The following is a 21,789-nucleotide window of genomic DNA, read 5'->3' on the forward strand; positions in this document are numbered from 1 at the left end:
AACAGCTTCAAAACTTGAGGTTTGGGCTGGAGGCCTTATATTTGGAATTGAGTTTCCCCAAAGTTTATTTTTTTGATAAAATTACTTATTTGTTCTAAATTTCATGAGATAAAACCCATGAAAAATTGAACTAAATAAGCAAATTTATATAAAAAATTGTTAAACTAGGCATGGGGGAAACTAAATTCCTAAAATAATCACGAAATTTTCAAAACTATGATTTGGATTTGTTCGCTGTTAGTAACAACGAACAAAAGAGACCTAGTCAAAAAAACTCGAGCTCTTTGTATGTTGTTACTAATAACGAACAAAAAATTAACTTTGTTTGTGAGAGGAATAAATTAAAATAATTCTTAAACATTTTATAAAATAGAGCACTTCGCTGTTAGTAACTGCGAACAAAATTACTGATAAAAAAGCCAAACATAATTATTCTCACCAGATTTTTTTATATAATTTTACTTATTTGATTCAAATTTTCGAAAACCCATTATGCTGGACAAATCAAACCTGGCCAAATTTCATCCGTATTAATATTCTTTGAAACGCTGCGTTCCCAAAATCTAAGAAGAAATAGGAAAGAGAGTTTAGTTTGGACTTGGAGTTTCTACATTCATGGCGATAACCATGACTTTGATGAACACAACAATGGCGCATATTCAGCAAGCAAAATGGATAAACTTACCTAGGTTCTTCTTCAGAAAGGAATGTATAAACTCCGCCATGATTGATGTTCGAGCTTTCTCAGTTTCTTCTTCCAACAAAGATTACTCTAATCAGTCTCGTGGTGGTCTTCCTCGGTTCTTCTCCGAATCCCTTCCTTCTTCAAAGGCAATCTCTATCTCTCTCTATTTCCAGTTTTATTAATTTAAGTCTAATATTCTATGATTCAGTTAAAATGTGTTTTTGTGGCTAAGTTTTATTCAGGTTAATGCTGAAAATTTAGAAATTTTCGATTCTTTTTATGAAGATTTTGAGATTCTTTGTTTCTGTAAAGAATACTTTGATTAGATTAAAAAGTTGTTACTCCTATTTGTTATGTTTATGTTGTTTTGAATGTGGATGTGGTTTGCGCTGAATTGAAGTGAAATCATTAATGTTGAAGATAATTGACTAAAATTAATTACTTGATAGTACTTATGAATGTTATGATTTATCAACTGTGCTCAACTGTACAATGGAACGTATTAGTGTTGCCTGAATTGATTGGAACATATTAGTGTTGAAATGGATTGAACTGGAATTTTGTTAGTGTTGAAGCGAATTGAACGGACGTAAATATTGACTTGGAGTCAATTCAAGTTGAAAGAACATTCCTTTTGTCTAGGAACCAACTCAACCAAAAACTTAAAGCCAATGGTGTATACCTCAATTTATGTTATATACTCTATCATACCCCTCACATGAGAGCCCTTAAGGTCAGAAGAGTGGATGCAAAACATGTCTTTCTCATAGATGGTATTAAATAATTCCACTTAAAAGAGGGATAGATGAGATATAGGCTCTAATACCATGTTAAGGGACCAACTCAACCAACTCAACCAAAAGTTTAAGCTGATGGTTGAAATCCCAATTTATGTTATGTACTCTATCACCTTTAGATATAGCGTAATTAGTAATACATTGTATAAGAAATATGTTCAATTGTGATGTGGACAGTGGAATTGATATGGTACATGAAAGAGTATCTTATATTTAAATAAATTTATACAATAGTATTATTGCAAATTTAGGTCACTCTAATCTCTTAATTCTTGAAATTTTAATTATAGATGTAAATGCTCAAGTGTAAACTTTGAGAGAAAGGAGATTTGTTTCAATCCTATGTGGATTTGCTTAATCTTAATGTTTCATCATATGGTTCATGTATTTACATGATGAAATGTGAAAAAAGGATTCCATGTATCATCAATGTCTTCTATATCATCTAAGTTTTGTATGCATGTGAGAGGTGATTAATAGTTTACATGATCTAATGTCAATTTTGGATTTGCTAGAATGAGGATTAAGGAGTTTCTTAATCTGTGAGAAGTGAGGTTATTTCCTGATGTTTGATTTGGTTATCTTGTTGCTCGTATTAAATTCGATATTATTTTTGATGGATGGTGGTTAAGGTAAAGAGTTTATGCAAGTCATTATTTTGTATGTATATACGAGGGAAAAGGCAAGAGAGCATTTGTGTATAAGGTATTAGTTTTATGATGAAAGAAGGTCCAAGACCAATAAAACTTCACATGCATTAATAAATTCTTTGATTGACAAGATATCACTATGTAATGCTCCCTCTCTTGCCTCAAATTGCGACATGGATATCTTGAATGCTCACATGCAAGTGGTTGAAGACTTGAAGAGGTTTGATTTTTTCTTACATTTGTCATACCTTCCATGTTGCAGGGATGTTTGATACGTGTTCAAGGAGATGAGTTTTGGCATATGACTAAAGTTCTCAGGTTGGGTGTTAAAGATAGGTAACTATACAGAAGAACCATATTAATGTGATTAATTTGTAAACTTATTATTACTATATGCACAAATCTATATTAATGTTAACAATTTTGACTGGGATAATGGACATGAAATTATATTGAGTGCCTCCACTATTCATTATTAGATCAACTAACTATTTGTTGCTTTTCTAGTCTCAAAAGCAATAATTAATGTGGTAATCATTAAGTTGTTTGAGTTTCATCTAATGTAAAAGAATTGTGAACTTAAGATAACCTTATTATTCACTTGCTACTTCTTTAAGTGGGAGGTTGGTCATCTTTACGAGGTGGAAATATGAAATAAATGGCTTTTTATCTATATGTGAATTGCATTATTTTATCCAAATAAGAAAATGATGCAAAATGATTGGGACAATCCAAAATAGAAAATAAGGAAAGATTAGTGGGACAAAAGAAGTGTTAATTAATTATTCAGGAACTTATGAATTTATTTTGTAATCGAAAGAACCCTATATTTTGGATTTAGGTTTAGGCATAGTTATTATTGTGAACTAAACTTATTATTATTTGTCGTTGATGTGAAGTAAATGTATTAGAACTTTGTCTATTTGTCGTTGTTCTGAACTAAACTTGTTGGTATTTGGAACTTAGGATTAAAATAAGTCAAAAGAGAATAGACCCTTGGTATCTATGTTGTTATTATCCTCGCTTCATATGTATTGCAGATGTTAGTTGACTTTGATGATTAAACTATAGCTTAATTGGAAAAAGCATATGATCTCATTTTTGAGAAGTGAATGGAAAAAATATGACATGTTAAACTTGTAGAATGATGCTGAAAATTTGAGATTGATCATTGATAGGTTGGAATAAACTTGTCCGTTTCACTAGCCTTCTAAATCCGTAATTTTGTCGATATCTTTTTCACTTTATCCTTTATTTAGGATCTTGTAATGCTCTTTTGTTGTGACTGTTAATTCTTGTGTTGTTGTGATCTTATTATATTTACCTGTGCCTCAAAGGAGCAATTAATGAGTTGATTCTTGTCTCCTTATTTTTATTATTCTCTTGCAAGGATAGAACTTTTCGATGGCAAAGGCAGTCTGGTAGAGGGTTCAATAGAGAGAGTTGATCGCACTGGGCTTGATTTTGTGGCAATCAATGATCCCATAGTCATACATCCTAAGAAACCACAATGGGATGTATTTGCAGCTTTTGGTAAGTCTCCATGTTCTGTGGACGTTTACAATCTACATGTATTTTCCAATCTTGATATTGTTCACTATTTGTTTTTAAAGGTACGCTGAAGGGTGGCAGGGCAGACTGGCTTGTTGAGAAGTGCACAGTATGTCATGAAGTTTCATTACTTCATTTTTGTTTGTGTTAGAATTTTTTCCTGATTTATTTTTTTGGAACCAAGTGGCTCTTTTAGAGAATGAAACTGAATAATTAAGTAGGCAGGAAGAGTCAAGAAAATTTCTGCTAGTTATATTTATTATGTGTTCATCTTAAGTGCTTATTTATTTCTTCAGAGACTGTGTAGGTTCTATTTTCATCTTTTAATCATTCAAACCTGAATTGATTACATCTAACAATTAATTTTGTGCCCTTATATACTTTTTAGTGATGACTTGTTTTCTTTTTTTGGTTTAATTCAGTTGTTTTCTTGAAATTATACTTCCGTTTATATACTTCCCTGTAGGAGCTGGGAGCTAGTAGCTTAACACCACTTTTGACACAACGTTCTCCTTCGATAACAGAAAATCGGGTTGACAGGTTACAGAGAGTGATTGTAGCTGCTACTAAACAATGTAAGGCTAATCTACATGTTAATCTATTTTTTTTTGTGATGTGAATTATTCTAAACTTTATATAATTTGTATTGGTGTAAAAATCAGTAAAAGCTCATGTATCTAAATGTTATTACCTCTATCCTTATTCATGTGTCCTGAATTTTCTTCATTCTTGTATTTCGAGTTCAAGGCAACAAATTTTGTTTTCTTCAAAAGCAACATCTACATTACTGCAAGAGTAAGGTTACATTCATACGACCTATCCAAACCTGCCTAGATGGAAGCCACTTAGTGAGTTTTTGGTAATGGATTGTAATGTAATGTCTCTCTCGATCACGTCAATGTGTGTTCTCGCTCACCCTAATAGTTTCTCTTACTTTCACTAATTTTTTTTATCCACCTAGACTCTTAAAATTCTGCTTTATTAATACTATTGCATGATCATAGGAGTTGAAATCTTGGTTCGTGCTGCCTACCCCACTGTTTGGGATTAAGGTTGTGTCATTGTTGTTGTCATGTTGTGTATCATATTAATACTTAATTTTGGTGCCAAATCCATAAATAAAGATAAGTTAGGGATAAAAGGAGTTAGGGGAGCCAAAGCTAAGTTTCTGATGTATAGTTGGATTGTACACTTAAGTAAATCATCAATTTGATGCACAAATCATTGCAGGTCAACGATTGCATGAAATGATACTAATTCCTCCAATGAAAGTTGAGAAGATCGTACCCATTGTGAGTTACTACTTGCTAATACTTTTGTTATTATGACAAAATCTTGTTTTACTATAACATGTATAATATGCATTGTTGGGTATGTTATTCAGACTTGAATACATGTCCAATGTCAGATTTGTTTTTTGAAAGTGTCATGTTCGTGTGTTGAGGATCCGACACTGGTACTTGAGGTAAAAAGAAGTGTTCGAGTAACATAGATATGGTTTCAACCTTTTTTTCTTTCCCCTCCTTTTTGTTCATAATGTAGGTTGGTTTCGTTGGACTTATTATGGGTGATAGTAAATTAAAAATAGCCAAAAAGTTGTTTCAATATTTGACTGTATTTCTTTAGGTTTGAAATTGAATGTTGTTATAGGGTATAATCATCAGCTATCTTTTGTGTTGTACTTTTAAAAACTCATTGTTAATATCCTCTTCTTTTTACTTGATAGATATAAGTGTTCATCATCATTCCAACATGCTCCTTGACATTCCTCATGGTCAATTTACCCACACATTGTTGTAACATTTGCAATTATAAAACATTCAGCTGGTTTTTATTCACATGTGTAATGTGCGTATTAATCTGTTTTTGAAATGGGTGGGTATTGGTATTCCTGATGTATCCAGTGAATGAAGTTGTCCAATTTAGTGGTTTTATTTGGGGAAATTCACAGAAAGGGTTTTACTGTCTTCAACTTCAATACTTAAAATGACGGCAAAATTAAAACCTTGACCTTATGGTTGGATCAAAAGAAGGAAGACATATAGTTATAATATCTGCAATTTGGCTGTTTGGAATTGGCCGCTACTGTATAAAGTTGTCTAACTTGATGACTGAGTTTTTTGCTTGGGGTAGCATAAAGAAGATATTGTGTAAAGACAAAAAGGATTGAAGTGTCTCCAATAGTGAAAATGAGGGGAAATAAAACATTGGCCTTATGATTGGGCAAAAAAAAAAGGAAAAAAAGAGGGAACAAGATGGTGTATTGACCTTCTAAGGCCTTATCATAACTCTAAAAACCTGGTCTTATCTTTCTATATCAATAAAAGCTGGACATGGAGCGATGGCTATCTACAATTTAAGTACGCGTACGGTGGTGATAGATTGGTTTATTAATATTATTCGTTGCTGGGTCGTTGGGTGGCTCTGAGAAGATCACTAGACTAGTTTGTCAAGAAGACATCAGAACTTGGTTGGTTGATACTTAAGATTAGTTATTTTTAGTCTCTATAACTTGAGCTACTGACATGTACCTAGTCTTGCTTACCATTAGTTTAGTGAATTTGAACGCTTGTAAATTACACCTAGAGAGCAACTCCATGTTTAAAGCCTAAGGGTAATGTCTTCTAATGTGTGTGGAAAAATGTAATCTTCATGGCCAAAGGTCTTGTTCAATTCGTTCTTTCTTGTAAGACTGGCTTTTCAGTCTAGTCTGCGGACACTTAATATCATTTGAAAGCCTTGCAATACCTACCCCATCATGCAAAAAGACCCTCTGATAGCCACTAGGGGATATGGCTGTTTAATTTAAGTCCAAAAAATGACAAAATAGGCAATAGTGACTGAATTCAAGAACTAATGGTTTTAACACTGGAAGGGGTTTATTATTCTTAAATTGAATTGTAAAACTGTGGAAATATAATGCCGTGGGCAGTGGTCAATGATCTTAAACCATCATAACTTATTAGTTCAATGGCTTAATTGATGTGGATCTTGTTTTTTGGCTGCCTAACATATTTTGAGACTACATTTGTTGATTTGAGAATCGAAATTTAAAAACTTCGTCTATTCTTTTGTGTTACCTTGGGTCGTTGGCTTGTTGGGTTTGACCACCAAGTGGTAATTTGTTAAAGTATCATAAAGGATGCTATTAGGAATATTAAACAATTCAAAAGTTTTGAATTCTAGTTTTATTTCATCTCAGCACTTTGCCTGAGAAGCCAAAAGACTAGCAAATTAGCAACACTGTTTTCTTTAGGCTTGTAGTTGCTATAAAAAAGATACTTGGTTTAAGCTCATAGACTTACAATATATTTTCTCCTTTAGATTGGACGATCCAAATTATCTTTTGTTGCTGCAGCAGAAGCTACTCCTGTAATCAGTACTTTGACTTCACAAGCGAAAGAATCTAGAGGCTCAGTTATTATTGGACCAGAAGGAGGTTAGTCCAACCTTTCACCCAGCATTTTTTCTCCATATTATCCTTAATTTGACATATAACTATATTAGGTTGCTTTAATAATTGAAACAATTGACTTCTGTTATCTGTATGTACTGCTTGAAAGAAATGCTATTTCCGTGTTTTACCTTTTGATAGAGAAGTAGTGAAATGAATGGTGTACAATTTCCCGCGCACTGCAATGTACTATTACTATGAGTCAATAACTAAGATGAGAGAGGTCCTACTTGATTTTTTTTTTCTGGTTAGAGTGACAGGGGATCAACATTGGCAAATTTGTTATTGGTCGGTATTGGCGTCAAAATTTCATAATGGAAATGATTCTGAACATTACGTTGTAGGCATTCGTAATGCTCTCTCTACTGAAACTCACATTTTGCCAAAAAATACCTTAAATTTTCTTTTATGTCAAAACTACCTACTAAAATACATTTATTTGTGAAAAAGTGAAAAACTACCTGGTAATAGATTTGGACGAACGAATGTATTTTAGTAGGTAGTTTTTGATTAAAAAAAGAAAATAAAAGGTAGTTTCTGACAAAAAGCGAAATTATGTAGGTAGTTTTTAACAATCATTTCTTTGCACATTGACGAGAAGGAGAAAATCAGATTGTTGTGATGACATTAACAGTGAGGTGAAACAAATGTGTTTTGGATTCAGATCTCAATTTTTTTGGCTTGAACTACAAGACCTAATTGATTTGGAGAGAAAAAGTCTCCTGCAAAGTTAGAGCGTTTGTTTGGTTGGTTGTCTAAACGAAACTTTATACGATGGAGAATTTACAGACTAGGAGACCTAACAACTCTTTTGAATCCACAAAGATGCATTATATGTTTGAAGGATGGAGAAAATAATGATCATCTTTTCTTGCATTGCAGTTTTGCGAAGGGTTTTTGGAATAGGCCATTTAAGATTTGCGGGGAAAAGTGGGTTGCTCCTAGGAGAATTTGGGATTTCTTATTTACTAAATTTCGGAGATTGGTGGCAATATAAACCTCAAGAAATCATAGATCTGTTGTTATCATGCAATTCTATGGTCTATCTGCAAATTTTTTAACAGTCAATTATTGTCCTTAGAAATATTTTGGGTAAGACAAAAAGTTTAGCCTTGTTATGGGCTAAGGCCAATGGCCTCTTTCAACATTGCCCTTTAAACAAACTATGTTGAGAAGAATGGAACATACTAATGTAGTTAGATAACAGAACTTTATAGGGATCTCATCTCTATGATGTTTTGCTGAAGTTTTTTCATTAATAGATTTTTTTATCAAAAAAATACGAGAGACTGTCAAGGAACCAACTCAACCAAAAACTTAAGCTGATAGTTGAGGCGTCAAGATATATTATATGCTCTAACAGAGACATAATAAGGGAAAGTCAAACAAGTATTTAGACAGAGAGTCGGATCGAGGAAGGATGAGTGAAATATACGTCATGTAATGTATGCGGAGATACTGTGATTCTATTTTCTTTGATACTTGGTACTTGCCTTTTTGTAGTATTTAATTACCACTGGGCTTGTTGTACTTGGTCTTGTTGGGGTTATCATGTAATTATCCATCATACCCAATTTCCCATTGTACCAATTTTTAGTTATGGAGAACTGGGCGCTTGGAACGCGTATCCTTGTCACACCTTGTACGTGAATTCAAACAATTCAGGTCGCAAGAGATAAACCGACACCTGCAATGGTGACAATGCTAGTAGCAAAAATGTCTATTACATGGTTGGGAAACCTGACAAGGTGGCCATATGGTCAATTGTGGCAAAATGAAGAATTTAACTTATATGGTTCAAATAACAAACATGCAGCTTAAAATGAAAGTCATCTCTTTCTCTTCATCTTTAACTGTGCATGTATATTGAAAGTGGAGTTCATGATCTTTCGCTGCATTCTTCTTGCTCTCATGAGGAGCTGGGGTATTTAATGGATTCTATTGAAGTAAGTTTGTCAACTGTGATGAATAATCATCATTTTGTCAAATTTCTAATTTTTTTAATAAAGCATTACATATCTAACTATCATTTGTGATTACTAATACTGGTGGAAATTGATATGGCTTTAATGCACAAACTGTAGTCCAACATGCATAAATCTAAAGATGAAACAACATTCCATTACCCCAATGCTATTAAGTGGCTCCTACCTATGCGGGGTTTAGGGGGTCGGATGTACGCTGAGTGCTTGGGACTATCTCCTATTCTCGGTTTAGCTCTGTTCCTTCTCCGAAACCTCCGGGGGATTAGGGGCACATTGTCCCTAACTTGCTTTGCTCGGGAATTTGCAAAAACGAGCAAAACACAAGATACCTTACACGAGGGTGATCAAATCCCATGAAAATATTAAGAAGGAACAACAATCGCATGGAAATGCACACTGAATAACCATAGAATAAGGGAAAAATAGAGGGTTATCAACTCTCCCCAAGCAAGCCCTTGTCTCAAGCAAGGTAAAGATCAATTAGTGCAAAGAAACGATAAGGAAAAGAAGGTAAGCAAAGCTCAAGGTCAATCATGTGATGACCATGGAAATGCATTGAGTATAAATCGGCTACTCAAAAAGGGGAACCAAGAAACAATTACGCCCGACCAGAGGCTAGCCAACAAACTAGACTCACACATGGGCAAAACACTTAATGTTCAAGAATCCACTAACTTGAAATGCAAACCAGAGTCCACTTTTTCATCCGTTTAAAGGACACCACACAACGAACCCCACAAACCAATCTTGAGCTCTAAAGGCTCCCATGCTTATCACTAAGAGTGGAACAAGCCTCACTATATGGTAGTGCATCACACTCGCATGTTTATAGGTTTAAATCTCTCAGCGTTCGCCTAATGATCGAAGAGATGAGAGCTATCTACACAAAGGTGTTTCAAGGTTTCGCACCTCGATACCCCCACAAGACCAAGACTTTCTTGCAAAAAGGTGGACCATGCCTACAAAGTAGCGAAAGGATTAATGGTTTGGAAAGGTGGAGTGGAATGAAGCTAGTGAAGAATGAGGGGCAAAAGAAAAAGGATTGTAAATGCTATTGGTTAGCCCAAAACAAGCGTAATAGACCATAAGTGCACACTTGGTAGCTAAACAATTAGAATAGGACAAAATTGTTATTTTTTCTTTCTCTTTATTTTTTACCTTTTTTTTTCTTTTCTTTTTTTTACAATAATAATAAAGATGCTAACCACAATGACATGATGATTCAACAAATTGGAAGATGATATACCATGTCATTAACATCAATATTCACAAATTGGGCGCTACTAGCTACCCTTGTGATATAAAGGAATGAACAAGATGCTATACTCTTATGTCATCATGACTATACAGGTGGGCTAGCGACCTTAAAAAGTAAAAGAAATGAACTACAATAAGGCTAAACCAAGTGTGACTTATCCAAACAATCGATGTGACAAACCAAACCTAAAAGCATTGCAAAAAAAGAAGGTTTTCGGGGTAAGGTGAGATGTGATGGACTGCATTTGAGGAAAGGTGAAAAGAGATGGAATGTAGATGGCTACGCAAGAAAGGAAGGATCAAGGAGTTATGAAAAGGATGAGTTCCGTGGCAAGGTGAAGAGGGATGAAATAAGAAATATAGGGCGTATTCTAGGTCCAAACAATCAAAACATAATTCGTCTTGGGTCTAGGCTAGATCATGCCTAGTGCGCTATCTATTCACACCTCAAAAACCGAGCAAGATTACATAACAAGGCTCAATCCTCACTCGAGTTAGGGTGTTTGTTCCAACTCAAAGGCGGCACCACTCCCCGTAGCTTCAAGATGGCCCCATAAAAAGGCATAAAAGGGCTTACTTGTCGCAAGTCAAGAGAGGGGAGCCCTAAGCCCTAGAATAATGCCCAAGATGGTCACACAAAAAAAAGGAAAAAAAGCACATAGGGTTGGGGTAGCAAAAAGATAACCCACAATGAAGCCAATCAACTCAAGCATGTTACAAAATCATCATCAAACAAGTTGAGGATCAAGAGCAAAAGGAGACATAGTAAGAAAAAAATGATAATTCACAGACACAAAAATCATAGGAACTAAAGAAACATGTACCTTCTCCCCAAGAAAAGTCTTAAGCATCGTCTCGAATACTTTGGACTAGGGAAAAGGTACACGAAAACCTACCACACTCGGACTCTTCATCTAAGTAGATGTCAGCACGATAGTGGTCCTAAACTCCCAACACTTACGACCTCTAATGTCAATATCCTCACTCCCCTCCCCAAACTCCCTAGAAGACCCGACACCCTAATAATATATCGGGGGGGTAGTAAATGGCACTACCATCCGGTGCAGAGGTGTCAAAAAATCCCTCCTTAGTGTAGTTGTAAACTGGTGGTGAGGTGGGTGCCGTAAACCAAGTAGGGTGGATGGTCTCTGGAGAGACGCAGTCACAAGCATAATAATCTGCATACATGGGCCATAAGGCCCGAGAGTTATCCTTATGCTCGGCCTCAAAGCGTCTTTCAAGTGCATCAAACCTCGTGTTCATATTGAGGTTTAATTCATTGAACGTTGTTTCAATGCTGAAGAGTGGTGGTGAGGGTGATGGGTGGAACTCTTGTTGTGGTTGGTGATGTGGTGATGGAGCTGGTGGTGGATAGATGGGAATGAGGTTTTGTTGTGGGGCAACGAGGGTGGGAAGTCCATTGCACTTAAAGAGGTAGAGCCCAGCATGATCAACCATTGGACGCAAGTGAGAAGCGCGGAGAGGACGACTGAAAAATGTCTAAGATGCCAATTGACATGGGTCGTGAAATCAATCACCCACTTTTTCCTGTCCATGTGTGGGATGTTGATAAGACAATCTCGTATTCTAATTGCAGAAATTTCAGGTTCAACAAACCCGGCAATAGCAGTGTGGGTGATTATCCTACCGATGTTGATTTGGCGAAACCCATTTTGAGAAGTGATTTCTTGGAAGGAGCAAACAATAGCTTCGGTAAGGTTGTTGGGGAAGGGAAGGTCTTTGGAGCGCAGGCTTGGGGCAAGGATGTACATGTCTAGAGTTGGCACCTTATTCGCCTCCGATTTGTTGCAGAAAATTATTAGCCAATAAGTGAAGACAAATCCTGATGGATGGGTGATGCACTCCAAATTTGACCATTTCGTGATGAACATTTTGAGCTCGGGTGTCACTAATTTCCCTATAAAGGGTAGCGGCCTCCATATTCTGATTAAGGTCAAAATTACCAACATTTTTCACACCAAGAATATTAGCTAGTTATGATTCGGTCAAACTGTAATTGTTGTTCAAAAGCCGAAACTATAGAATGATCGAATCATTTGCGTCCTCCTCATCAACAAGGACTAATGAGCTCAAGAAACTCAAGTGTGAGCTTCCTATATGAGTTGTGAAACATCATAAATAGGGAGCTCAACCCAAGTCTAGCAAAGAGATCTCTAGTCTCTTCATAAATTCCTAGAAATCATAAACAATCATGATCAAAAATCTGGAGGTCGGGGTTTTCCGTACCTTAAGTTCGTTGAAGCTTACTTGTTGGACTCTTGTACCGAATATCAGTTTTTCAAATTTTTTGGGCCGATTCACTGCTTGTCTTGGTCATTTTGTCCTCCTTCAGGGTTGTAGGGGAAGAGGAACTAGATGAAGATGAAGATGAGCTCATTTTTGCAACAAAACCAAGTTGAGGATGAAGGAATTTAGAATTGGGTGGTTTTGAACAGAAACTGTGGCTTGTTGGTGATGTGGGTGGAGAATGTGGTTCAAATTTCAGGTGAGATGTGGTTGAAAAGGAAGTGGAAGTGTTTTTTTATTGAGTTTGTGGTGTTTTAATGGATGTTTGTGAGGATTTGAGTGTGGAGAATGAGAGGTTGAGGAATGGGTATGGTGGTCTATGTAGAGAGAGAAAGTTAGGATTTTGAGAAGAAGGAATATGATGGGGAAGAAAATGGGATTCTGAGCATGGTTTATAAGGGCCTTGATATCGATCAGTAGATCCTTAGTGATCAATCACTCGATCTCCACTACAAAACAAAGTTAGCTTCTGGAAGTTCACATGATAAGATCGATCGGCCAATCACTATTTCAATATTGAAGGGCCTTTTGGAAAGTTAGTTGATGAGAATTGAGATCGATCGGTTGATCAAAGTGGATTGATCAAAGTGAATCGATCGGCCGATCTTCTCAGCAGTTTTAACAAAGTTTCTGTTCTTGGGGCAATATGAGATCGATTGGTCGATCTATTGGGAGCGATCCATCATTCTTAAGCTGTTTGATTTAAACCTTCTGGAACTTAATGCGTATAAGATTGATCAGCCGATCAGTGAGGATCGATCGGTTCTTTTCGAACAGCCCACAAATCTTTTATCATTGCCCAAGAACCAAATAACCCAACTTCCAAAAGTCAATCTAAGACAAACAAAGACCTAAGAAAGGAAATTACATACTACAAGAAAAACCAAAAATTAAAAAGACAAAACTAGAAAAAGGACAAGGATATGCTAAGTTATAGTCGTTAGCTTGACTTGTCACCTGATATTATGTTAAGAGGGCTGTATTATATGTTAAATTAAAAACCAAGACAAGCAGTGAATCAACCAGAAGAAGGATTTGAAGACCTGATATTCGGTACAAGAGTTCAACAAGTGAACTTCAACAAACTTAAGGTACGGAATACCCTAGCCACCCGTTTTATTGATCATGATTGTTTGAGATTTATGGGAGTTTATGAAAAGACTAGAGGTCTCTTTGCTAGACTCGGGTTGAGCTCCTTATTCACGATGTTTCACAAGTCGTATAGGAAGCTCACACTTGAATTTTTGAGCTCGTTAGTCCTTGTTGATGAGGAGAACGCAAATGATTCGGTCATTTTGCAGTTTAGGCTTTTGAACAACAATTACAGTTTGACCAAATCACAACTAATATTTTTGGTGTGGAAAATATTGGTAATTTTGACCTTAACCAGAATATAGAGGTCGCTACCCTATTAGGGTAATTAGTGGCACCCAGGCTCGAAATGGTCACATCCGAAGTGCATCATCCATACATTAGGATTTTCCTTTGCTTATTGGCCGATACTTTCGGCCACAAAGCGGAGGCGAACAAGGTGTCAACTCTAGACATGTACATCCTTGCCCGAGGCCTCCGCTCTAGAGACCTTCCCTTCCCCAACAACCTTACCAAGGCCATTGTGTTCTCCTTCCAAGAAATCACTTCTTAAAATGGGTTTGGCCAAATCAACATCGATAGGATAATCACCCACACTGCTATTGCCGGGTTTGTTGAACCTGAAATTTCTGCAAGTAGAATACAAGATTGTCTTATCAACATCCCACACACGAATAGGAAAAAGTGGGTGATTGATCTCACCACCCATGTTGATTGGCATATTAGACATTTTTCGGTTGTCCTTCCCCCCTCTTCTCACTTGCCTCCTTTGGTTGATCATGCTCGACACTACCTCTTAAGCGCAATGCACTTCTCACCCTCGCTGCCCTAAAAAAAACCCTATTCCCAACTATCCACCACCAGCTCCATTACCATAACAAGAGTTCCGCCCATCACCCTCACCACCACCCTTCAGCATTGAAACAACATTCAATGCATCAAACCTCATTATGAACTCGAGATTTGATGCACATGAAAGACGCTTTGAGGCTGAGCATGAGGATAACTCTCGGGCCTTATGGCCCATGTATGCAGATTATTATGCTCGTGGATGCGTCCCTCCAGGGACCATCCACCCTACTTGGTTTACGGCACCCACCTTGCCACCAGTGTACAACTACACTAGGGAGGGATTCTTTGACACCTCATTACTGAATGGTAGTGCTATGTACTACCTCCCGGGATATTATCAGGGCGCCAAGTCTTCTAGGGAGTTTGGGGAGGGGAATAAGGATGCTGATGCTAAAGGTCGTAGGTGTTGGAACCACTATAGTCCCGACATCTACTTAAATGAAGAGTCCGAGTGAGGTAGGTTTCCGTGTACCTTTTCCCTAGTCCAAATCATTCGGCACGATGCTTAGACTTGCTTGGAGAAGGGTACATGTTTCTTTAGTCCCTATGATTTTGTGTCTGTGAATTATCAATTTTGTCTTACCATGTGTCCTTTTGCTCTTTGTTCGAGCTTGTTTGATGATGATTTAGTAGCATGCTTTTGATTGGCTTCATTGTGGTTCATTTTTTTGCTACCCCGTCTATGTGTGCTTGTTTTCTTTTCTTTTTTTTTTTTTTTGTGACCACCTTAGGCATTACTTTAGAGCTTAGGGCACCACTATTACTTAACCTCCTTCTCAACCTTCTCTTTTGTCTTAAACTTAACCTCCTTATGGTCGCTTCGATTTTTGGGTCTACAGGCAAGATCTTGTACTACCTTTAGACCTAGTGAGCATAAACAAACAAGAGATACATGTGTAAGATCCGGGGGAGGGGGGGATTGAATCAAGCAAGGAAACAAATGACTAGAAAGACTAATTTGCAATAATAAATAGCATTATTTGCGTTGAATTCCCAACAACGGCGCCAAAAACTTGTTCACTAAAATTTTTACCTCTTTATGAAATTACCACAAGTGCACGGATTTTTGCACTACCAGGTCGTGTTCACGGGGAAACAAGTCTATGCATATTTCTCTTTGCGTATTAGTCAGATATAAAAAGGGGATTTGTTGAATACAATAACAAAAGGGGTATGCAAAAATAAAGGGTTTACAATCAATGTAAAAAGGGATAGGGTTAACTCATTCATGATGACTATTCAATGATGATATACTAGCTTCTTAAGGGTCATTAGAGGGTAGTGAATCGTACTACGAGGAGCAATTCGGTCCTTGATCGGGCTTGGATTGCCTCCAAGCTCTTCACCATCCTCACTCTCGTAAGTGAAGATGAAAGACTTGGGTTAAAAATCGTCCGCTACTTGCTCATCCTTCCCTACTCTCGTAGGTAGAGGATAAAGCCCTTAGATAGAAGGTTGGATACGAGGTCATTATTACCTGGAATGACATTCAATTCGGAACAGGAAACGGGAACAACGAACGCAACCTATATTATCTCGAGAATGATTGGATACGAGATACATTATGTATAAAAAATATATTTGAAAGCAAAATTTAATTACATGATTTTTTTGCTTTACGAAATTGTTTTCAAGTGGAATTGTTTTAGTTTTCTAGGTTTCATCCCTTTTTTTCCTCCTTTTTTCCCTTTATTTGTAAATTAAGGCCAAGATACCTTTTAGAAAAAGTCTTCAACATTGGGACGTCACCTTGAGTGATTTGGGTCACGTTTCGTGGTGATCTGGGACGAACGTTCCCGGATCGCGGAACGTGGCTACGTTCCACGTTCCATGTTCCATGTAACTATGTATAAGGTTCATTCCTTATTGATCTCTTACACCCAATTTTGTCTATTGATCAACAATTAGATTACCCTAAATCCAACCTTTGTTGGTATATTAGAAGTAATCATGACAATCCTTAGCCAATGGGTGGAACAATTTCCTATTTAAGCCTTTAATCAACCCAAAATCAACTAGAGCTTCATCATCATCAAGCCATCACAAGGGTTGAGTTAAACCCAACCCTAGGAGCTACTTACTACTCATTCTATTGCTTAAAAACATCATAATGGATAGTATAATAGGATATTGAATTATGAAGCTATTGAACAACAATGGTGAAAACCACAAATAAGCATAAAAGCAAGAATAAATTATCAATAATCACTAAAGAGGAGTATTAGAAGATACCTACAAAAGACGGGAACGATTAGAGAACAAAGATATAAAACCCAAAAATTAATGAAGCTCAAACCCTCTACAATGAAGGTTGATGAAGAAAAACTCCAAACTTGCAATAAACTAGTAGATTTAATGAACAGTAGCTACAATTAACCTTGACTAAAGTATTTTTGTGATTTTCAAATATTAATTTGCAGAAATTAAAAGCTAGCATCCTTAGTAAATGAAAACTAGATCTCAAGATGCAATAAAAGCTAGAGTAATGAAAATAGGGCAAAAACAATTAGAATGTTTAATGCTTACAACAACTCCTTATATAGCACCTCCCAAAACGGTGAAACCTTTTTAGCCTAAAATCAGAGATTAATCCCTTGAATGACGTGTAAAGGGCCGCCAAGTAAGAGAAATCCCATCCACGAAAAGAGATCGATCTGAAATGATCGACCGATCGACCATTTAGCTTCTCAAAACAGCTGCTTCTGGAAGACATGGGACACAAGATCGACCGATCGAGCAAATGAGATCGACCGATCGATCAATTTGCTCTACAAAGGAATGCTTCTACATAAATCAAGCCACCAGATTGATTGATTGATTGAACCTAAGAGATCGAGCAATCAATCTCCAAATGATGTTGTATGATGCTTCTGGAAATGCTACTGCAGAGGATCAACCGATCGATCTCATCAAAATCTCCAAAATGCTCAAGTTAATGTCCTCTTACCTCCTTGCCCTCACATGAGTGCTTGGGACTATCTCATATCTTCGGTTTAGTTCTGTTCCCTCTCCAAAACCTCCGGGGGACTAGGGGCGCATCGTCCCTAACTTGCTTTGCTTGGGAAAAGGTGGTTGATCCTGCAAAAACGAGCAAACACAAGATACCCTACACGAGGGCGATCAAATCCCATAAAAATAATAAGTAACAACAACCGCATGGAAATGCACATTGAATAAGCATAAAATAAGGCCAAATTAGAGGGTTATCATACGCAACCTTACCTTGTTGATGATAACAAAGGTTTTTTCATAAACCTGAAGATAGTGATGCTTAAAACCATGTTTATTGAGTAAAGAATTTCATTTTGTTAGTGAGCATTGTTTTTGTTCTAGGTTAATTACCTCCCAACACCCGAAATGAAAGATAAGGCCTTATTGCCACGGAATAACAATTGATCAAATAAATGATGAGCCTATATGAACATCAGGGTTATGAAAATTTTGATGCTCGACTTTCCAAATGTCTTTAGCATTACCTCTTTTAAGGCATTTCTTACCTTCCTGATAGGAGGAACTGCACCTCTGTTTAATGTGCTATATTATATGATGCCCATCTAATCTATGATGTGATTTTACTAACCTTTCCTTTGAAACATCACGTTGGTAACGTAGAATTGAGCCATGTTGACTTAAATTTCTTGAACTTAAGTGGTTTGTCGAGTAAAAAGTTGAAATTGCAGCAGATTGTTATGAGCTGAATTCATTTTGTTTTCTTTTTTCTTTTTTCGGGGTGAGTGTGGGCGGGTGTTGGGACATGGGATGATCAGAGTTTCCTGTCATCATGAAACTTGGAGTTTGGTGATAAATTGACGAATGATGAAACTTAAATTTCTTAACAAGATTATTCACTGATGAAACAAGCTGATTGTTATGTTAATCGTTTCAGATTTCACAGACGATGAGTTGAGAATAATTTCTGAAGCTGGTGCCACCGCAGTTGGGCTTGGGCCACATCGTTTGCGAGTTGAAACAGCTACAATCGCTCTCTTGTCTACATTGATGATGTGGTCTGATTCACAGCAGTTAGAGAGTCGGGTTACATCATCTGCAAGTTGAACTGCTACATTCGCTTTCTTGAGTCTTGTCTACGTTGATGCAGTAGTGTGGTCTGATTCATAGCAGTTAAGAGAGTCGGGTTACATCGTCTACGAGAATCACTCTCTTTTCTACAATGATGCTTTGGTCTGATTCACAGCAGTTAAGAGTGTGCAATGTGCATAGGCTTGGTAATAGAGAGGAATTGAGACATTATAGATGTATGCGATGTACACCCACTCTTGTCAACATTAATGCGGATCGTCTTCGATTCCTCCATTGTTTTACTAATCCAAACTTAAAGACATTAATGGCTCATTTGGTTAGTGGTACTAAATGGTAGTAATGAGAATCATTTATAGGGTAAAATTTACCTCAATGCTATTAAATTTTTCAATTCGTTACGTGTTTTACATAACAAAAGAAATTAAAGATAATGAAATGAAATGGAACTACTTGTTCTTTTGCAACCATTCAAGAATGCCTCTTTCAGATTCAGAAAGTTGTTCTTTATCCTTTGCCTGTAATGTGCCTTCTACAAATCCAAAGTAATCTTTGTAATTACGCTTGTAGTAGTCTTCCATTCTCTATAAAGATTAACAACAAATCACAATTTATCAAACTTGAATTATACTACACTAAACATTTATTTAAGTATAATTTACAAATTTTTAAATTGTTTATTGTCATTGGCTTTTAGAATTGAGCATGACTACTAAGATCTTGTTTAGTTCACCTTTAAAAAATTAAGTAATTAGTAAAAATCAGTTTTAATCAATCAACTGTTACAATGTAAAATTCAGTTCAAAATCAATTACAATCAATAAAAATCAATTACGATCAATAAAAATCACTTTAATCAGTACAACTCAGTAAAATTTATATCTAAAAATCAATTACAATCAGTAAAAATCAGTTTTAATTAGTACAAATCAATTTTTATTAGTTTCAATTAGTAAAAATCAGTTCAATCAAGCTAAATGAGGTGCATTAAACAGGATTTAAATGTAACATTCAACTAGTGAAAAACATCATATTTTGAGTTTTGTTCTGGTTCATATAGCGGATTTCATTTTGATGAGATTAAGGTATTGACATTACCCAATTTCGAGTTTTACCATATTGAAGCACAAAACATTTGTGCACAAAACAATTGTTGCAAACAAGATAATTAAGCCATTATATAGTAAAATTTATCAACCATTATATAAGAAAAACATTCAAGCAACAGTCTAACCTCTTTATCATTCTTAGCCTTATTCTCCTCAGATTTCTTCAAATATTCTAATCAAAATACCATCAATAAACAAACTTAAAATCATTCAAAATATTACAATCAAAATACCATCATCAAACAAACTTAATTAAAATCATTCAATTTTGTGTAACTAACTACAACCACAAAGCCCTAATCCCAAAATATTGAGATCTAACTATATAGACCAATATATCAACTATAATCATCTTCCACGTAAATTTTTTTTATTCATTCTGATTTTCAACCATCTCAATTTGTAAGTCTAGATAGAAAAACAAATAAGATTGACAATAATTAAGACCAGCTATATAAATCAATATATCAGCTTTAATGACGTCTACGTAAATTTTTATTCTCCATTCATTCTAATTTTCAATCATCTCAATATCTCAATTTGTAAGTCAGAGAAAAAAATAAGATTAAAAGTAATTGAAGGGAAAATAGTAAGTTACTTTGAAGGAGAGCAGTTCTGCTATCAAGGGCTTGATCAGTTGATGCAACAGCTAATAAACAAGAAGCAGTAGAAGATAGAAGAAATCTTCTCTTAACAGTAATTTGGGTCAATCTATCAATGTTTGTTGCTTGGTGTTTATTTGCTAAATATTTGCAGCAACAAGAAGTTGCTTGAGCCATGGTGCAAGTGTTTAGCCAAAGGGATAGGTGTATCTTGTTTTCTTGTTATTTGTATTATGTTGTGATTTTTGTGGCCTATAGTTTGTATCTTTCCACTTAAATATCTATCTTGAGAGAATATTTTATGGTATGAGTTTTGGTCTAGATGTAATGAAGATGACTTTATTTTTCGAGGGAATCAATTCAAGCAAAAGTTTAAGTTGATTGTTGAGGTCATAAAATATGTTATATATTCTAATATGCCCCTTATCCAAGAGTCATTTGGGCTAGAATTGTGGATGTAGCACAGGCCCTCTTCATACTTAGTGCGAAATATTCCACTTGAAGTTGAAGGATAGTTGAATTTCGAACTCGTGACTTTTTGTCACGATGGTTACTGATGCCATGTCAAGGAACCATCTTAACCAAAAGCTTAGACTGATAGTTGAGACCCCAGAATATGTTATATACTCTAACATATTTGTTGTGGAATTTTTTTAAAGTATAATATTCTTTTATATTCTGCTTGCATATCTCATTTGCTTTTTGTGTATGTTAATGTATTATTTGTTAATGTATCTAAATATGTATTAAAATATAAAAAAATTATATTAATAAAATTTATATAATTATATTTATACAATCAAATAAGATTTTATTTGGCTATATTTTAACATAACGATGGGACATATATGCTAAATAGGAGCTAAGGAATAACCTTTTCTGACCCTCTCAAGTCTTATTCTAGATAGAAATCACTTGATGGTATTGGGGTAATAGAATTATAAAAAACTTATATTGTTGACTAGGAATATTTACTTGATTTCGGTCATTTTTTCTCTCTTAACTAATTCATCAAAATTGTTTTTAAAACTAAATTAATTTCTCTTGTTACTCTCTAAAATGTCAGTTTCCCCAAATTTTTACATGAGACTCAACGTTAACAAATTGAAATTTATATCTATAAAGGTCAAGTCAATGGTGTTAGGCTCATTGTATGACCTTTTCTATCTATTTGTATCAATTTGTGATATTGCTTATGAAAAAGGAAGAAATTTCTAATTTTTCAATTATAACCATGAAAAAAGATTCAAGAGAAATTTCTAATTTTTCAATTATATTCACATGGTTAAGAAAAAGAATAATCAGCTCTATTTATACAAAATTAATTAGAAGAAAAAACTAACTTTTCTAAAAATAACATAACCTAAAAATAACCTAATTTTAAAATAACCTAATAACCTTCCTTAATAA

The 21,789-nt window shown here is 35.5% G+C and overlaps 2 protein-coding genes across 3 annotated transcripts; one reads left to right on the plus strand and one right to left on the minus strand.

Annotated features, from left to right (window-relative positions):
• Nucleotides 1–502: 502 nt before the first annotated feature.
• On the plus strand, nt 503–19,138 carry LOC130806402 (uncharacterized). Of its 2 annotated transcripts, none has more exons than XM_057671463.1 (8): nt 503–831; nt 2,395–2,468; nt 3,523–3,665; nt 3,746–3,792; nt 4,150–4,258; nt 4,914–4,975; nt 7,008–7,122; nt 8,020–11,259. In XM_057671463.1, the coding sequence occupies exons 1-8, from the start codon at nt 616–618 to the stop codon at nt 8,196–8,198; spliced, it is 945 nt and encodes a 314-aa protein (XP_057527446.1). In that variant the 5' UTR covers nt 503–615; the 3' UTR covers nt 8,199–11,259. The 2 variants fall into 2 exon arrangements, with proteins under 2 accessions (XP_057527446.1, XP_057527447.1); XM_057671464.1 differs by lacking the exon at nt 8,020–11,259 and adding an exon at nt 18,517–19,138 and having other exon boundaries at nt 513–831.
• Nucleotides 16,936–20,627, minus strand: LOC130806421 (uncharacterized). The gene is made up of 4 exons (XM_057671493.1): nt 20,376–20,627; nt 19,903–19,949; nt 19,122–19,252; nt 16,936–18,738 (listed from the first exon to the last, which is right to left on the minus strand). The coding sequence occupies exons 1-4, from the start codon at nt 20,554–20,556 to the stop codon at nt 18,672–18,674; spliced, it is 426 nt and encodes a 141-aa protein (XP_057527476.1). The 5' UTR covers nt 20,557–20,627; the 3' UTR covers nt 16,936–18,671.
• Between the last annotated feature and the right edge of the window lie 1,162 nt (nt 20,628–21,789).

Source organism: Amaranthus tricolor, chromosome 2 (genome assembly GCF_026212465.1).
Source record: "Amaranthus tricolor cultivar Red isolate AtriRed21 chromosome 2, ASM2621246v1, whole genome shotgun sequence".
Taxonomy (NCBI): Eukaryota; Viridiplantae; Streptophyta; class Magnoliopsida; order Caryophyllales; family Amaranthaceae; genus Amaranthus; species Amaranthus tricolor.